Source organism: Dermochelys coriacea, chromosome 1, assembly GCF_009764565.3.
Source record: "Dermochelys coriacea isolate rDerCor1 chromosome 1, rDerCor1.pri.v4, whole genome shotgun sequence".
Taxonomy (NCBI): Eukaryota; Metazoa; Chordata; order Testudines; family Dermochelyidae; genus Dermochelys; species Dermochelys coriacea.
This window is the reverse complement of record NC_050068.2, coordinates 338432446-338447967: the sequence shown is the minus strand read 5'-3', so window position 1 is coordinate 338447967 and position 15522 is coordinate 338432446. Positions and strand designations below refer to the sequence as shown.

At 44.2% G+C, this 15522-nt stretch overlaps 1 protein-coding gene across 12 annotated transcripts in view; it reads right to left on the bottom strand.

The window, feature by feature from the left end:
- Positions 1-15522, bottom strand: part of FRMD4A (FERM domain containing 4A) — a 545903-nt gene that overhangs the window by 73556 nt on the left and 456825 nt on the right. For all 12 annotated transcript variants that reach the window (XM_038383022.2, XM_043498286.1, XM_043498253.1 and 9 more), the window contains one exon: positions 5966-6049. In XM_038383022.2, the coding sequence (XP_038238950.1) occupies positions 5966-6049 (84 nt within the window). The remainder of the gene's footprint in view (positions 1-5965; positions 6050-15522) is intronic.

The following is a 15522-nucleotide window of genomic DNA, read 5'->3' as shown; positions in this document are numbered from 1 at the left end:
CGTCTGTGACATCACAATTAGCTGCCATGCAGAGGACAGATCACTGTGACACCTTAAACAGGTGGGGAATCAGAAGCTTGAACGAAGGAGGTGAAGACCCTGTTTTCATGCAAATCATCCCTAATTTGGTCACCCGAGGAGGGCTCCTCCAGACAGCAAGCCCAGAATCCTTAGGCAGCCTCCCGAACCAGTAATCCGGATGGCTGATGTAATATGGGAGCATGTTACTGGCACTTTGCCGTAAAATAGAACATTTCAAAAAATAACACAAAGGGAAGGCGGAAAAACAAACACAAACAAGCAGACAATGGGGGAAAAGGGGTAGGATCATTTCTAAGGAGAAGATTTTTCAAGTCCGCTGCTCTTTAACATCCCTGCCATAGGTTTGTGTGCAAGTGACTTACTTTCCTCATTTATTCCCTCAGGCTATGTCTACATAGGCACTTTTGTCGCTAAATTTGTCACTCAGAAGTGTGAAAAAACAACAAACGTTTTAGTGATGAAAAGTGCCAGTGTGGACTTTGTTGGCAGGAGCCGCGCTCCGGTTGATGAAGCTGCTGTCCCTTGTTGGGGGTGGTCTTATTTTGCCGCTGGGAAAGCTGTCTCCCAGCGACAAAGAGCAGCCACAGAGCGCACCTGACAATGGTGTGGCTGCAGTGGCACAGCCGTGCTGTTGTAAGGTGCGCTGTGTAGATGTAGCCTTAGGTGTGATTCCCCCACTAATCCTGCCGAAATAACAGGTAAATGAAAAAAGCCTGTAAATGTCAGTCAACCAATGGGCACGAGGGAGGGGGGCGGGTCTCAGAGCCCGGGCTCCTTCCCCATCCCAAACCTCTACAATGCTACTTTTAGCCCCGCAGCCCCAGCCCCTGCTAGCCCAAGTCAGCAAACCTGGGCCCTGAGACTTGGTGCTGCGGGTTTTTTTATTGCAGTGTAGACATACCCAATGTGCACTGCAGTGAGGTCGCCTGCAAAGGGTGCTGCTGTTTGGGCAGGGAAAGGAGTGTGTTCACTCTCCTGACAAATGTCTCAGAATAAATGTAACATACAGAAAGTGACAGCCTTAGATTCAATAGCCTAAGATCCAGATTCCGGCCTTGCATTTGTGTAGGTGGCTCCCACTGAAATCAGGTGTGCCATCTGAAGGCAGAATCTGGCCCTTACCATCTAATAGTCACAGACAAGATTAACGTCTGGAACAATCATTGAGTTACATGACTACACAAATGCTGGACGGTCTCCAGCCTACATCATTCCCGCTGATAAAGAAGAACAAAGAGGACTTACAGTCCTTTGAAATGTCCTTGTAAGCCCGGTATTACTTAGGGGCCTGATTTGCCTCTGCTTCAGATAGATCAGGAGTGACTACACAGAAATCAATGGAGTTGCCCCAGTGTGTCGCATGAGAGTAGAACCAGCCTGCTGCGTGCTGTTTTGCTTTGGTTTTTGTTCTTTGTAGTTCAAATCCATCCTTGGTGTTAACTTCATTCACTTCACTCCCATGGCTGGACATATCCGCCTATCTGTGTATTGCCCTGTGCACTGCCTCTGAGTTTTGTTTGCTTTTGTTACCAATTATTAAAATACATAAAATAACGGAATGTTTCTTACATCATTTCCCCTTGAGCGTGGAAGCTAATCAATGGCACATTTTCCTGAAAAGCAAAGCCCTGTTTTTCAAGAGCCTCCCCAAAAGGCAGTATGGTCCCTGGCTGAGGCACTAGAATAGGAATCAGAAGACCTGCATTCTATTCCTGGCTCTGACTCAGCCTGCTGGGTGAACTCTGCCAAACCACGTCATCACCCTGTGCCTCAGTTTCCCCATCAGTAAAATGAGCCCCTTGTAAAATGCTTGGCGATCTACAGATGAAATGTGATATATAAGAGTATTAATCTTCCTTCCTTCAGTTCTCTCTCTTTTGCACCAGATAATAAAACCTGGATTACACTGATGCCATGAAAGTATACTGCCTTACAGACCCCTCTTTCACATAACATATTTTTTGCATCTTCTTTTTCATTGCCACTGCCACATGCAAGATATAATCAGACACAGGGGCTAATTTCTGTCTCCAGTTTTGCTACAAGGGTGTCACCTCAACATGTGCCAGTGAAAACAAACGAAGTCATTCATTCAACAGGACAAGCCTTAGCAGGGTTAACACAAATTCTCATCTATCCTTTCAGCTGCTCATCTTTTAGCTAACTGTTACTGACAGCTATGCAAGTGCTGGGGCATTGGCTGGGACCACCTGCTGGTATCACGGTTACAGCACTGACTCCAGATTGTCACCATGTCAGTGACATATAAATTCAGACATAGCACATGACAGTGACAGCAGCCACTTAACAAAGTGACTAATGCTTTGGTATTGATGAAATAACATGAAGCTGAAATCTGCTTGTCAGCTACTAAACATCTCCTATGAATGCTACAGAAGAACCATGTATGTGAATGATATCCTGCAGGAAAGATCTTATAAGCATGAAGATCAAGAATTTCCTTGGCCCTGGCAGCTTATAGAAATAGAAAGTAGGCAACTTGTAAGTAAGCATAGGGCCAGAATTCCAAAAGAGCTCGGGGTCAGATTTCCAAGTGCTAAGCTCCCGAAATCAGGGCCAGACTTTCAAAAGTATTCAGCTCCCAACATGCTGAGCTGTTCTTAATAGCTGATCGCTTCTTTCTGGTGCCTTACTGAAAATCTGGCTCATAGTTCTTCCATTGCCATCAGTGCTTTATAGATTTCAACTCTATATCCTGCTGAATACTTATATTCAGGGCTGGATTAAGGTGGATTAAACATATAAACCCATGTTTAGGGCTCCAGCTTCTGTGGTTGCATGGTGAGACCAGAATCTCCACATTCATTTTAAAAAATCATCTCACTAGCCCTCATGGATGCAAAGAAAAGCTTGCAAACGTAACCCATAACTGATGACTGCCTGAGTCTGCAGAGAGCCTGAAACAACAGCTCCAAGAGATGTGAATTGCCCCATTCATCTTTACTCTGAAGTCTGCTGCCACCGCAAGGAGGGGCGGGGCCATGGTGTGGGGGCAGGGCAACAGCATGGGGACAGTGCCATGAAAGTCTGTGTAGGTTGTGCCTAAGATCCCAGACTGACTTAATTCAGTCCTGCCTACACTTAAATGTCCAGCATTTGTCACACTTGTGTCTCTATACCTATTCCAACTTAAATTCAATGAGAGCTGTAGGGGGTTTGCTGCCACTACAGTTGAGAGGTGCGACACCCAGTACGGGCAGACAAATTTGCATTAGCTCAGTTTGAGCTAGCATGCTAAAAATAGCAACATGGATGTTGAGGTACAGCTGATGGCTGGGCTACCCACCCAAGCCCACTTGACTCCCTGGGTCTGAGCTCAGGGGGCTAGCCCCAGCCTCAGCCAATGCCACAACACCCACACTGCTATTTGCAGTGTGCTAGCTCAAGCTGAGTTAGTGCAAGTCTGTCTACCTGCGCTGGGAATCACACCTCCAAAATACAGTGCAAACATACCCAAGGTGATCGGCACTTCTCAGGGTTTGGCCCAGAGGAAGAATGTACATGGACACAATTACTAAAGTAGTGGCAGCTATGTAAAGGTGCCAAACTTTTAGTTTCTGTTCATACTGAGTTCACATGTAGCTGCATTATTATATACGGGTGAAGCTAGAAGTGGTCATATAAAAATCTGCAGTCGGTGAATATACACATATAACCAACATCTCTCTTTTGAGTCTTACCAATGCGGTTATAACTTTATAATCATTTTAGCTCGTTTTTAGGACTTAAAAATAAGTCAACAAAAGCAATTGAAAGAGCACTTTAAACATTGCCTTGTAATGCTGGAAACGCACAAAGCATAGCCCTGTGCTAATGCAGGAGAACCCAAGCATGAAACTGATTGCAAATGGCAAAGAGAAGTGTGAAATCTGCTTTCACCGTAAAATCTCAGTTAGACACCAAAAGCAGGGGCACAGCAGAAATGTCGAAAAGTAAATTGGAGTTAAAAATTCTTTCCATTTAGATCATCTGTCGTTTGACCAATATTTCAGAGAAGTGACTGTGGGCCTGATTTCCCATCAGAGGTTACAGTATGAACCTTATGTTACAGGGGTGAACATTTGGAGGACAAAAAACTATCATTAAAAATAATGAACAGTACATGTGATAAAGTTGTGTAAGAACTTGGTCAGTGAAGTGAAACCAGGATCACAAGGGATTCTAATGGCTAAAGTCACTTGGGTTTATTACCCTATTGAAAAAAAATGAACTTTTTAACCTGGAACCTGTTCCTGCATCCCTTATTCCTATGACTTTAACTTACTTGGACTCCCATTAACTTACATATGACTATGAGGAAGGATTTGTCTTTTGCTAATTGCTGTAAATCATAGTATTTTAAACAGATTATCTGGCTCTGAACTGATGGTTTGAGGGACGATGAAGATCAGGCTTGGCGAGGATGGGAAATGGACTTTGGAGTGGTGAGTGAGCCGTCCAGTTTCCTCTGGAAAAGGAAAGAGACCACACCAAGAAGTAGAAAGAGAGAGTGTGTGGGTGTGTGTGTGGGTGTGTGTGTGGGTGTGGGGAGATCAGGTCTCACCCGGAAGAGGAGACCAAACTCTTGGCCAAAGGAAACAATAGGCTCCTCAGCTGTTCCCTCCCCCATGCTTCACACATGAGCCCAGCCAGCCTGTCAAAGAAGCAGTGGGTGGTGGGCATCTTCGACTACATGTTTCAGGTTTTCAAAAAGGTTCCTTGTGCTGGGTCAGATACAGAAATACTGGCAATCTGCCAGCGCCCCAGCCTATGATTCTGAATTACAGCCTGGGACTCTTTCAACCTCTTCCAATGAGCTCAGAAAGTGCTTAGCAGATTAGCTCTTGTTCAGCTGTGCACCAGTTACAGCTAATTCCGGTGATGTAGCCCCGCTAAGAGAAATGGATAGGATCTCCCGGGGATCATAGATCAGAAAACGAAATCCATATTCCCAGCCATCATCAAATTACCAGGCTGCAGAAACTAAAGGAGTAGCAGATAAGACAACTATCCTCCCATCGTCAGGCTTGGGGAGCCCAATTCTTTAAAGACAAACATGAAAGCAAATCAATCCATCTCCCCATGCTCCAACGGCCTTTCCTCAAACTAATTCCTATCTGCACTGCTGAAAAGGCTGGGAGAGGCAGACAAAGAAGCTATGGTGGTGGTGGGGCGAGCGGTAGATGGGGTGCTGTGTCTACTCTGACACGCCAACAGATTTTGTTTTCAATGCAATAACATAGGAGGAGGAAAACGTAATGCAGCACTTAGCACCTACATAGTGCTTAATATGTTCCGAGAGCTGGATCTGAATGCAGCTTTCCATAAATGGACAGCTCCTGCCTATACAGGAGGAGAACCAGACCCTTTGGAGTTTGGTTAGTCCATGCAAACAGGATTTGCAGAATCAGGCCCAACAATTCCTTCTTGCTTCTGGGTTCAATCCTGCTCACCTTCCCCACACCAGCAGTCCCACAGGGCCCCACTCTCCGCTGCTTTGCAGCCTGTGTAGCCATTTACACCTGTGCAAAAAGAGTGTAAAGTGGGTATAAGATGCTACCGTACCAAACTGGGAGCACTCTACATCCACGTTGCACAGGTGCAAATAGTTGCATAAGGTACATGTGGAGAATCAGGCCTACTGACTTCAGTGGTAAGGCATTGCATGACTTGTATGAGTAAAGCAAGCAGCATTTGGGTCTCAAACCTCTCCCTTCAGGCTGGGGAGTACTATTGTACCTATCTGACAGATGCGGAAACTGAGGCATAGAGCAGTTAAAGTGACTTGCCCAAGATCACACTGTAAGTCAATGGCAGAGCCAGGACTAGAACTCAGGATGTCCTGGATTTCAGATCTGTTTGCTGGTAGCTAGCCGGGGCTGACTCACAATGGGTGAGACAATTACATGGATAGATAGGTTACCAGTAAGCAAGGGAAGGGTGCTCCTTCAGGGCTTGCGTTGGAAGGGCTGGAAGCTTCTTCAAGTCGGTCTTTACAATTTCATTGCTGAAAGAGAGAGAGTTGAAAAGGGGGATCAGACTACAAGAAAACCACCACAATATCGGATATGACCCAACCCAGCTGGCTGGCTGCTATGGCTCTGCATCTGTTCCTCCTTAACGAAGTGCACTGGGCTCTCCTTTCTTCCCTTTCTTTCTTTTAAAGGCAGCGTAGTCATTTTTTCCTCTAGTACCACACTTGGAATAGAGCTGTCCCAGCTGGCTACATTTGCTCATCTCATATAATCGCCTCAAAATATAAATACCCCACAATGGTACAGTTTCACTGAGCAGCCCTGTGGGTAAATGCATGTGGAAAGAGGAGTGGGGGGGAGAAATGGCTGCACAAGGCACCTTTGTTAAAACAATTCCCGTCTGGTGCAAAATGTAGCATTTTGTTGTCATAGCAACACAGGTTGCTTGTTAGCACATCACCACGGTGATCCACTCTTTGCACTGGTTCTTCACTGAGCAGGGGCCAATTTGAGGCCTATGTCCTATTATTCAAAACCCTCCCTGGGATCGGACCCAGCCACCTGAGAGAGTGGCTCCCCCTCCACTACCTCCTCTGGTGGCTATAAAGAAAAGGAGGACTTCTGGCACCTTAGAGACTAAGAAATTTATTTGAGCATAAGCTTTCGTGAGCTACAGCTCACTTCCCACTGGAACAATGAAACTGCAGACCAATAGGGGGAAGCGGGTGAGCATGGGCGATGAAGTGATTGCAAGAACTGGAGCTCAAACTGTGGAACTTACTTTTATAGAATCACAGCAATTCCTCCCCCCAAATAAGTAAGAATGTTAAAAATATTCTATAAACCAATCAGCCTGCTTCCGCTTCTCCTACAGGCTGGGAAGGAAAAACAGAGAGCGAGAGCACAAACATTTGTTATTTTGATTTCTATTTTTATATGTAAAAGCCACTCAGATACAACGGTAACAGGGGCAATATAAGACAGTCTGCGTGATGTGAAACGCCAGAGTTAATACGCTCACCGACTTCCCTCTTAACAGCAATTTTTCCTTCCTCAATAAAATGCCATACCCTCTCCTCCCCAAATATTTTCTGAAGGATTATCTAAAGTTGCTCCTCCTTCTGTTGTGGGTTCTTGATACTCATAGAAACATCTAATGCACAGACACAAACACTTTTCTTTGAAGTTCATTGGCGTGCTGTTGAAAGATGTCGGGCTGACAGCCTTGAAGCCCGAAACCCTCTACCCCCCTGCAAAACAGGTACAGAGCAGGCAACAGCAGCACCTGAGATGTCATTCACTCCCTGTGGCCCATTCAGTCTTGGGCCTCATTGCTGAGTTATGTGGATGCTTCTCCATTGAGAGACGGACTGAAACCACATTTCACTGAAGCTCATTTCACATAGGCTAAATCATAGCCATTTGGTTGATGACTTTCAGTCCCTATGAAGATGAGCTAGGCTCACATCCATGACACAGAAGGCGGAAAAAAGAACAATCACTAGGACACTAATTGATGATGAGATAGCAAGAAACCTCCCCTTGAGTAATAACTAGGGATCTTATTCTCCTTCATACTGGTGTAAGTCTGGAGTCTATTTAAGTCAATAGAGTTACACTGGTGTAAAACCAGTGTAAATGAGATCAGAATTGGCTAGAAGAAAGGTGCTGAGTTAATATACAGTAATAATTTGTGATTAGTTAGTAAGGAAAAACTATGGTGGTATTTAGAAGCCATTCAGAACAGGCAAGAAACTTCACTCTGGAGCCTGGTGACCATCACAGGTGAAATGATTTGCTAATGAACTATCTCTGGTGAAAGAAGAGATTGTGATGCAACTGACACCACTTTAGACATGTTTCAGAGTAGCAGCCATGTTAGTCTGTATCTGCAAAAAGAAAAGGAGGACTTGTGGCACCTTAGAGACTAACAAATTTATTTGAGCATAAGCTTTTGTGAGCTACAGCTCACTTCATCGGATGCAAGCATTTTGCCACAGCATTTCTCCACTCACATACCACAGTGATAGACACTGCTTAAGAACCTAGATGGATATGTCCAGACTAGAGTTTGTGGTCGTGTTTTAACTCATGTTAATTGCTAGGCTGAGCCAGCGGGTGAACGACAAATGTGTGCGTCCTGGAACAAACATTTGTGGAGTGTCTAGACTAGCATTTACAATTAAGTTAGTTAACTGGCAACCAATTAACTTGAGTTAAAACAGGATCACAAACTCTACTTGAGAAATCCCTTTGGAAAGCACAGAGTTTCTTGCAAAATGGGTTCTAGTTTCTCGTCTGGACAAAGATATGCTGGAAAGTACCCACAAGAAATTGCAAGGGCACAAAACCAGTGCAAACTAGTAAATCCTAGAATGCTAATGTACAGTGGCTAAAATATCAATATTTGCCAATATACATACTAAACTGTTTCCTATTCTACATATACAGAAAAATTGCAGTATCTCAGATACCAATGTCAGATGACTTTTGGCAAATGTTGACCTTTACAGGCTACCATTGTCTTCTACCCTGTCATTCAGTTGTCAGTCCTACTTAAGAACAAATGTTCAAAAATCATTCTGGTTTTTTACTTCTGCAGGACACACATTTCTGCACAAGTTTGAGATGTTGCTCTATTTAGCATTATCCGCTGATCTGACCTCTATGCTCTGTGGCGGACAGAAGAGACAACCCAGATAACACCACCTTACCATGTACATAATTCATTGCACTTGCTCAGACAGGTCAGTCTCCTCTACAGCAACCGTGCACTCGACCCTTGCCAACTTTTTTAACATTGCGAAAGGCTTGAAAAAGTCAATTCTCCAAGAAGCAGCCAGCACTCACATTGTACCTCTGCTCAGGTAGGTTCCATATAAGAAATTTGTCTGAATTCTGCTGTGACGTTGCACCCCATAATGCTTTATAGAAATATGCTTATGAGTGTAAATATGACATAACTGGAATATATTTTATGCTAGATATGCCATGTAACATATCTTTGCGAAGGTTATGGTCTACTGAATGTATTCATCCTATTTGTATGCATGTATCATTTTTATATCTGAAGTTATGAGCGTTGGCTCTATGCTTGTATTTAAAGTGTTTGCTGTAGGAAGCACCTAAGGGAGATTTGGTCAACATAGTGTGAAGGGGTTATTCAAGTAATTGAGAGTACTTAGCTAACAACTGACCTTGGGAGATGCCAATCCACATCTGAGCTTTCCTGGGAACGTTTGGGCTAACAGGTGGGCAATGGTGTTGGCATGTAGAGAACTGAGTCATGCATGGACATGTGACTTGCCCATGTGACTCCAAAACGCCATCTTGTAGCTGTGATTCTACACAGGAGGAGAGAGGGGTTTCCACCCACAAGAGAGAGACTATATAAACCCCTGGAAACCCCTCCATTTTGTCTTCAGCTGGCTCAAGAGATAGCCTCTCCACCCCAAAGAGATGCCTGAAAGAAACTGGAACAAAGGACAGCAACTACAGGGTAACTGAGTAACTGCTGGACCCAGACTAGGAGAAAGTCTAGTCTGTAAAAGAAGCTTATTGGAACATCTCTGAGGGTGAGATTTACCTGCATTCAGTTTCTTACTGTATTAGGCTTAGATTTGCGTGTTTTATTTTATTTTGCTTGGTAATGTACTTTGTTCTGTCTATTGTTACTTAGAACCACTTAAATCCTACTTTTTATATTTAATAAAATCACTTTTTACTTATTATTTAACCCAGAGCAAGTATTAATACCTGGGGGGAGCAAACAGCTGTGCATATCTCTCTATCAGTGTTAGAGGGCGAACAATTTATGAGTTTACCCTGTATAAGCTTTATACAGAGTAAAACAGATTTATTTGGGGTTTGGATCCCATTAGGAACTGGGTATCTGAGTGTTGAAGACAGGAACACTTCTTAAGCTGTTTTCAGTTAAGCCTGCAGCTTTTGGGGGATGTGGTCCAGAACTGGGTCTGTGTTTGCAGCAGGCTAAGTTTGTCTGGCACAACCAGGCAGAGCACTGAAGTCCCAAGCTGCCAGGGAAAATGGGCTTAGATGTAGTCTCAGCACATCAGGTGGCAGTCCCAAGGGGGTTTCTGTGATCTAACCCGTCACATCTGCCATCAACAAGGGGAAGTCTGAGAAGTTTCCAAAACACATCTGGGAAACAAAGGGAAGTGATTTCCAAAATGGGCCGTTCCAAGCCCCAAACCAGAAAGTTGTCAAACAGATGACAAGTCTAATGATGATGAACTGCCCTTGAGTGGCTGGAGAAATCCCAGAACTGGTATTGACAGCCTGTGAAAGGATGAACTAATCCTGTGAACTCTGATGCTTCCCTTGGTGAGGAATATAATTGAACCATGCAGAAAAGTAAAAGTAATTAATAGTGGGATTGGATGGGGTGGCCTTCATGGACAGTATCAACACAGGGTGAATCATAGAACATCAAGGTTGGAAGGGACCTCGGGAGGTCATCTAGTCCAACCCCCTGTTCAAAACAGGACCAATCCCCTACTAAATCATCCCAGCCAGGGCTTTGTCAAGCCTGACCTTAAAAACCTCTAAGGATGGAGATTCCACTGCCTCCCTAGGTAACCCATTCCAGTGCTTCACCACCCTCCTAGTGAAAAAGGTTTTCCTAATATCCAACCTTTAAATGTTTTAAATGTAAATGTTACCTTGGGTGGCAGAGTGTTTCTGTTCCACAGAATGGGTCCATCACCAGAAGAGATAGTTCAAGTTCCCTCATACCACCCTGCCAAGTGTAGCTCAGAGGATCACCTCCCGGGCTGAGACAGCAGTTTAGATTCCACGGCCCATTCAATCCCTAGGTTTCTGCTGAGACTGCCATGCTACTGCTTTTTATTGTGAGGACCCTGGTCTCACGAGAAATACACTGAGAATCCCAAACAGTCATCATGACTAATACTTGACTTTGGGTGGATTTGAACTGGTGACCTATAGGTGAAAGGCTGCCCTATATATAATTACCCAGTCTCTCAAGCAATTTGGTCACTTAGTTATGATGATTAATTATAATTATACTATACTAAGGAAAAGATTGAACAACAATATGAACATAGATTATAAAAAAAATCCATCTATAGGTCAGCTAAGGGGAGGAGGTAAGAGAAAGAGAATATGGTATGGCTGACTGATCTAAACCAGGAACTCCGCAGCTCTAATCTTGGTCCTGATACTGACTCCCTCCTTAGACAAGCAATTAACCTCTCAACCTCCCCATTGGTACATTAAAAATAACAGTATCTATCTACCTCAGGGTGGCTTTGCAAAAATTAGATGTTAACATGTTTCATTTGCTGAGCAACTTGTAACATACTGCTATTCCTGCAATTAATTTTAAGCTAGGTTACTTGTGCCATCTGCTCTCAGCAAATTCAGAAACTTTCTGCTACATGTAATATCAACCATCAATTGCAAAAGAAACTGTAGGCTAACTTTCCCTATTCTTATCAGTCTAATAATTGTCTCCATTGAATAAAAGGGAAGGAATGTGTTCTGAGCCCCTGGCAAAAAAGGTGCCATTACAGGAGCAAGGTTTTATGATCACTATTGTTATGCTGCAATATGAATGGTTGCATGTTGGCTCATGTAATTCTTAAACCCTAATTGCATAAATGCTGTTTTATTAAATGGGATTAAAACTAAGCATATAATTGTTTTTGAGATTACAATAGGCACCAACATGTATATTATTTTAAAATGTCATTTAGTTGCAAATTAGCCCTCTGCCTTCCTTCCCTGGCTGTTGTTACTATTCAACTTTTTGTGAGGGGATACTCGCGTAGTTTTCTCCCCAATGCATCATGATTCCTGACTCAAAAGAACTAACAAAAATGGACTGTTTGGGGAACTATTTAAAAAGGCTAGGTTTTTTATTTTTTAAATCAAGCTGGGGGACAAGTACTCTATGCGACGGGTGGCTAGATTTCTTGGCATTGTTGTTTAAGAGCTAAAATCCTAACCCTCCATTAAACGAAAGGCAACATGAGCTTTCCCATTGACTTCAACAGGTGCTGGATCAGGCCCCGAATCAGGTAGGATTAAATTGGGGGGGGGGGGGGGGAGTTCAAACACTAGCAATATGCTCTGCTCTGCTAGGGCAAGGGATCCATAGCAGTGCAGTATGTTTCAGATGAAGTATTCAAAACTTTCATAGATTCCAAGTCCAGAAGGGACCACAGGCCATAGAACTTCCCCAGAATAATTCAGACAGCAGATCCTTTAGAAAAACATCTACATTTTGATTTTAAAATATCCAGTGATGGAAAACCCATGACGACCCTTGGTAAATTGTTCCAGTGGTCAATTACCCTCAGTGTACCCCTTCATTTCAGCCTGAATTTGTCTACTTTCAACTTTCAGTCATTGGATCATGTTACACCTTTCTCGGCTAAATTGAAGAGCCCAATATCCAGTATTTGTTCCCCATGGTGGTATTTATAGATTATGACCAAGTCATCCCTTAATCTTCTCTTTGTTAAATTAAATAGATTGAGTTCCTTGAGTCTATCACTGTAAGACACGTTTTCTAATCCTTTAATCATTTCCATGGCTCTTCTCCGAATCTTCTCCAGTTTATCAACATCCTTCGTGAATTGTGGCCACCAGAATTGGATATACGATTCCAGCAGACTTTGCATTAGTGCCAAATATAGAGGTAAAATAACCTCTCCACTTCTATTTGAAATTCCCCCGTTTATACGTTCCAGGATTGCATTAGCCCTTTTGCCCCAATGTCAGACTGGGAGTTTATCCACCACAACCCTTATATCTTTTTCAGAGTCACTTTTTCCAAGGATAGAGTCTCCCATCCTGTAAACAGGGCCTGTGTTCTTTGTTCCCAGATGAATACATTTACATTTAGCTGTATTAAAATGCATATTGTTTGCTTGCACCCAGCTTACCAACCGAGCCACATCACTCTTGTATCACTGACCTAGCTTCTTCATTATTTACCATTCCCCCAATTTTTGGGTCATCTGCAAATATTATCAGTGATGATTTCTTGTTTTCTTCCAGGTTGTTAAAATAGCGTAGGACCGAGAACTGATCCCTGTGGAACACCCTTGGAAACACACCTGCCTGATGATGATTCCTCATTTACAGTTATATTTTGAGACCTCTTATCCATATTTTAATGCATTTAATATGTGTCATGTTACTGTCATAACATTCTAGTTTTTTAATCAAAATGTCATGCATACCAAGTCAAACACCCTACAGAAGTCTATTACATCAACACTTTTCCTTTACCAACCAAATTTGTAATCTCATGAAAAAAAGATATGAGAGTAGTTTGACAAGATTTATTTTTCATAAACTCATGTTGATTGGGCATTAATTATATTACCTTCCTTTAACTCTTTATTAAATCAAGTCCAATACCATCTGCACCAGTACTTTGCCTGGAATCAATGTCAGGGTTATAATTACTCAGGTCACACCATTTACCTTTTAAAATATTGGCACAGCATTAACTTTCTTCCAGTCTTCTGGAACTACCCCAGCATTTCCCAGTGTCTTATCTAGAGGCGCCAGGAGGGAGGCAGTCTGTGAGATTTAGGACTGGGTGTATCAAAGGAGTCTAAGCATAGGTGCCGAGTTTCTAATCTGCTGAGGGGTGCTCCCCCTGGCTCTGCCCAGGCCCTGCCCCCACTCCACCCCTTCCACAAGGCCCCACATCGCTTCTTCCCACCCCCACTCGGCCCCTTCCCCACCCAGTTCCCTCCCCTCCCTCGAGCACGCTGTGCGCTCACTCCTCCCCCTCGCCCCCCAGCACCTCCTGATGCTGCAAAACAGCTGATCCAGGGCAGGTGGTAGGTGCTGAGAGGGAGAGGAAGGCACTGATCGGCGGGACCTGCTGATGGGCAGGAGGCGCTGGAAGGGGAGGTTCTGATGGGGGGCTGAACACCCACCATTTTTTCCCCCATGGATGTTCCAGCACCGGAGCACTCACAGAGTCAGTGCCTATGAGTCAGAGAATTCAAGGCTGAAGTCGATAGGAATTTTGCCACGGAATTCAAGAAGTACAGAATCAAGAGCTAAGTGTCCATCTCCTATTGAAAGTCAATAGGATTTGGGCACCCCTTTAGAAATCTGAGCCTAAATATATAATTTTTCAGTCCAAACAACCATATCCTTTGATAACCCCTCCAAAACAAAGGTGAAAAATCAATTCCCCTTAACATACAAAGGGCTTTAACTTCTTTTTAAAAACCCAGCTGAGTAGTACATCCTCTGCTGTTCTGCCTCTCAAGCCATGTGAACTTGTTGGGAAATTCTTGAAACCCAATCGGCAGTAGCCGGAAAAACTCCATCTGAAGAGATAGTCAGGAAAATGACAATAATGCTTCTGTTGACTCCAGGGCCCTTGATAATTACTGTAGAACTCTGCTTGGAATCTAAAGAATTGGAGTGGACTGATGATAGCAAACACTGGGCCTTATATGGCTTATTTTTTTCTGTCTCTCCCACACCAGGGGTTTCCATCCCAGGGTTGGTGATGCACTGTGTTTTTGCTATGGCTACACTAGAGAGCTTACAGCACAGCACACAAGCATCTTTATGTGTTTCTAATGTGGGAAAATAGGCACATTTAGTGATAACCTTTTCTGTTCTACGTTTATAGTCAGGGGAAAATTCAGAAGGAGAGTCGGGGAAGCCAGAGTCCAAGGGAATGCGCTGAGGGGTGGCGCTGCAGCATGGCTGCAGTCTTTTGTATAACCCTGATGCTAGCAGACAGACATCCGCTGAATGGCAGCTTTTGGTGTATGATATTCTGCTACTGAATGGCCACTGAGCAAGCCCTTGCCTCCAAGCCACACAGACCTGTAGGCTGGCAGAGGGGTGGAGCTTTCTGTCCTTTGAAATTCTTAATAGTTAGATCACAAAGGCTGTCTGTCAGCAAACTCACTATAGTACCAACATTTCCTTCAGTGAAGCAACTCTTACCCATTGCAGACACTGGCTATCTGGCTCTGTCCAGCAGAGTGCATCTCGGGCCCTGGAACCAATTTCCACCCAAGGTTTCAACTGGTTCCAGACTCACGTAGCCATCTGCTTTGCTTTGAATGGTGATGGTTGCACATCACCTGTAACTCATTGAGAATGCATCTCAGCCACACACGGCTACTGCCACTTGAATCTAAGTCTGTGTCTATACTACCGCTGATGTCAGTATAACTTATGTCACTCCGGGCACAGGCGCTGACTCTCCTTTCTCCGGGTGGGTGAGGCCGTGCTGCCCTGAGGCACCATCCCCACTCCAGCCCTTCCCACCCCGCTCTGAGGCCCCGCCCTTGCTCCGCCCCCTCCCATGAGTGCACCTCACCCTCGCTCCATGTCTTCCCACCCCTGCTCCACCCCTTCCCCGCAGTGCCTTCCACCCGCTGCCAAACAGCTGATCAGCAGGGCCCACCAAACAGCTGACTGGCTGGTGGATGCTAAGCACCCACTATTTTCCCCCCCATGAGCGATC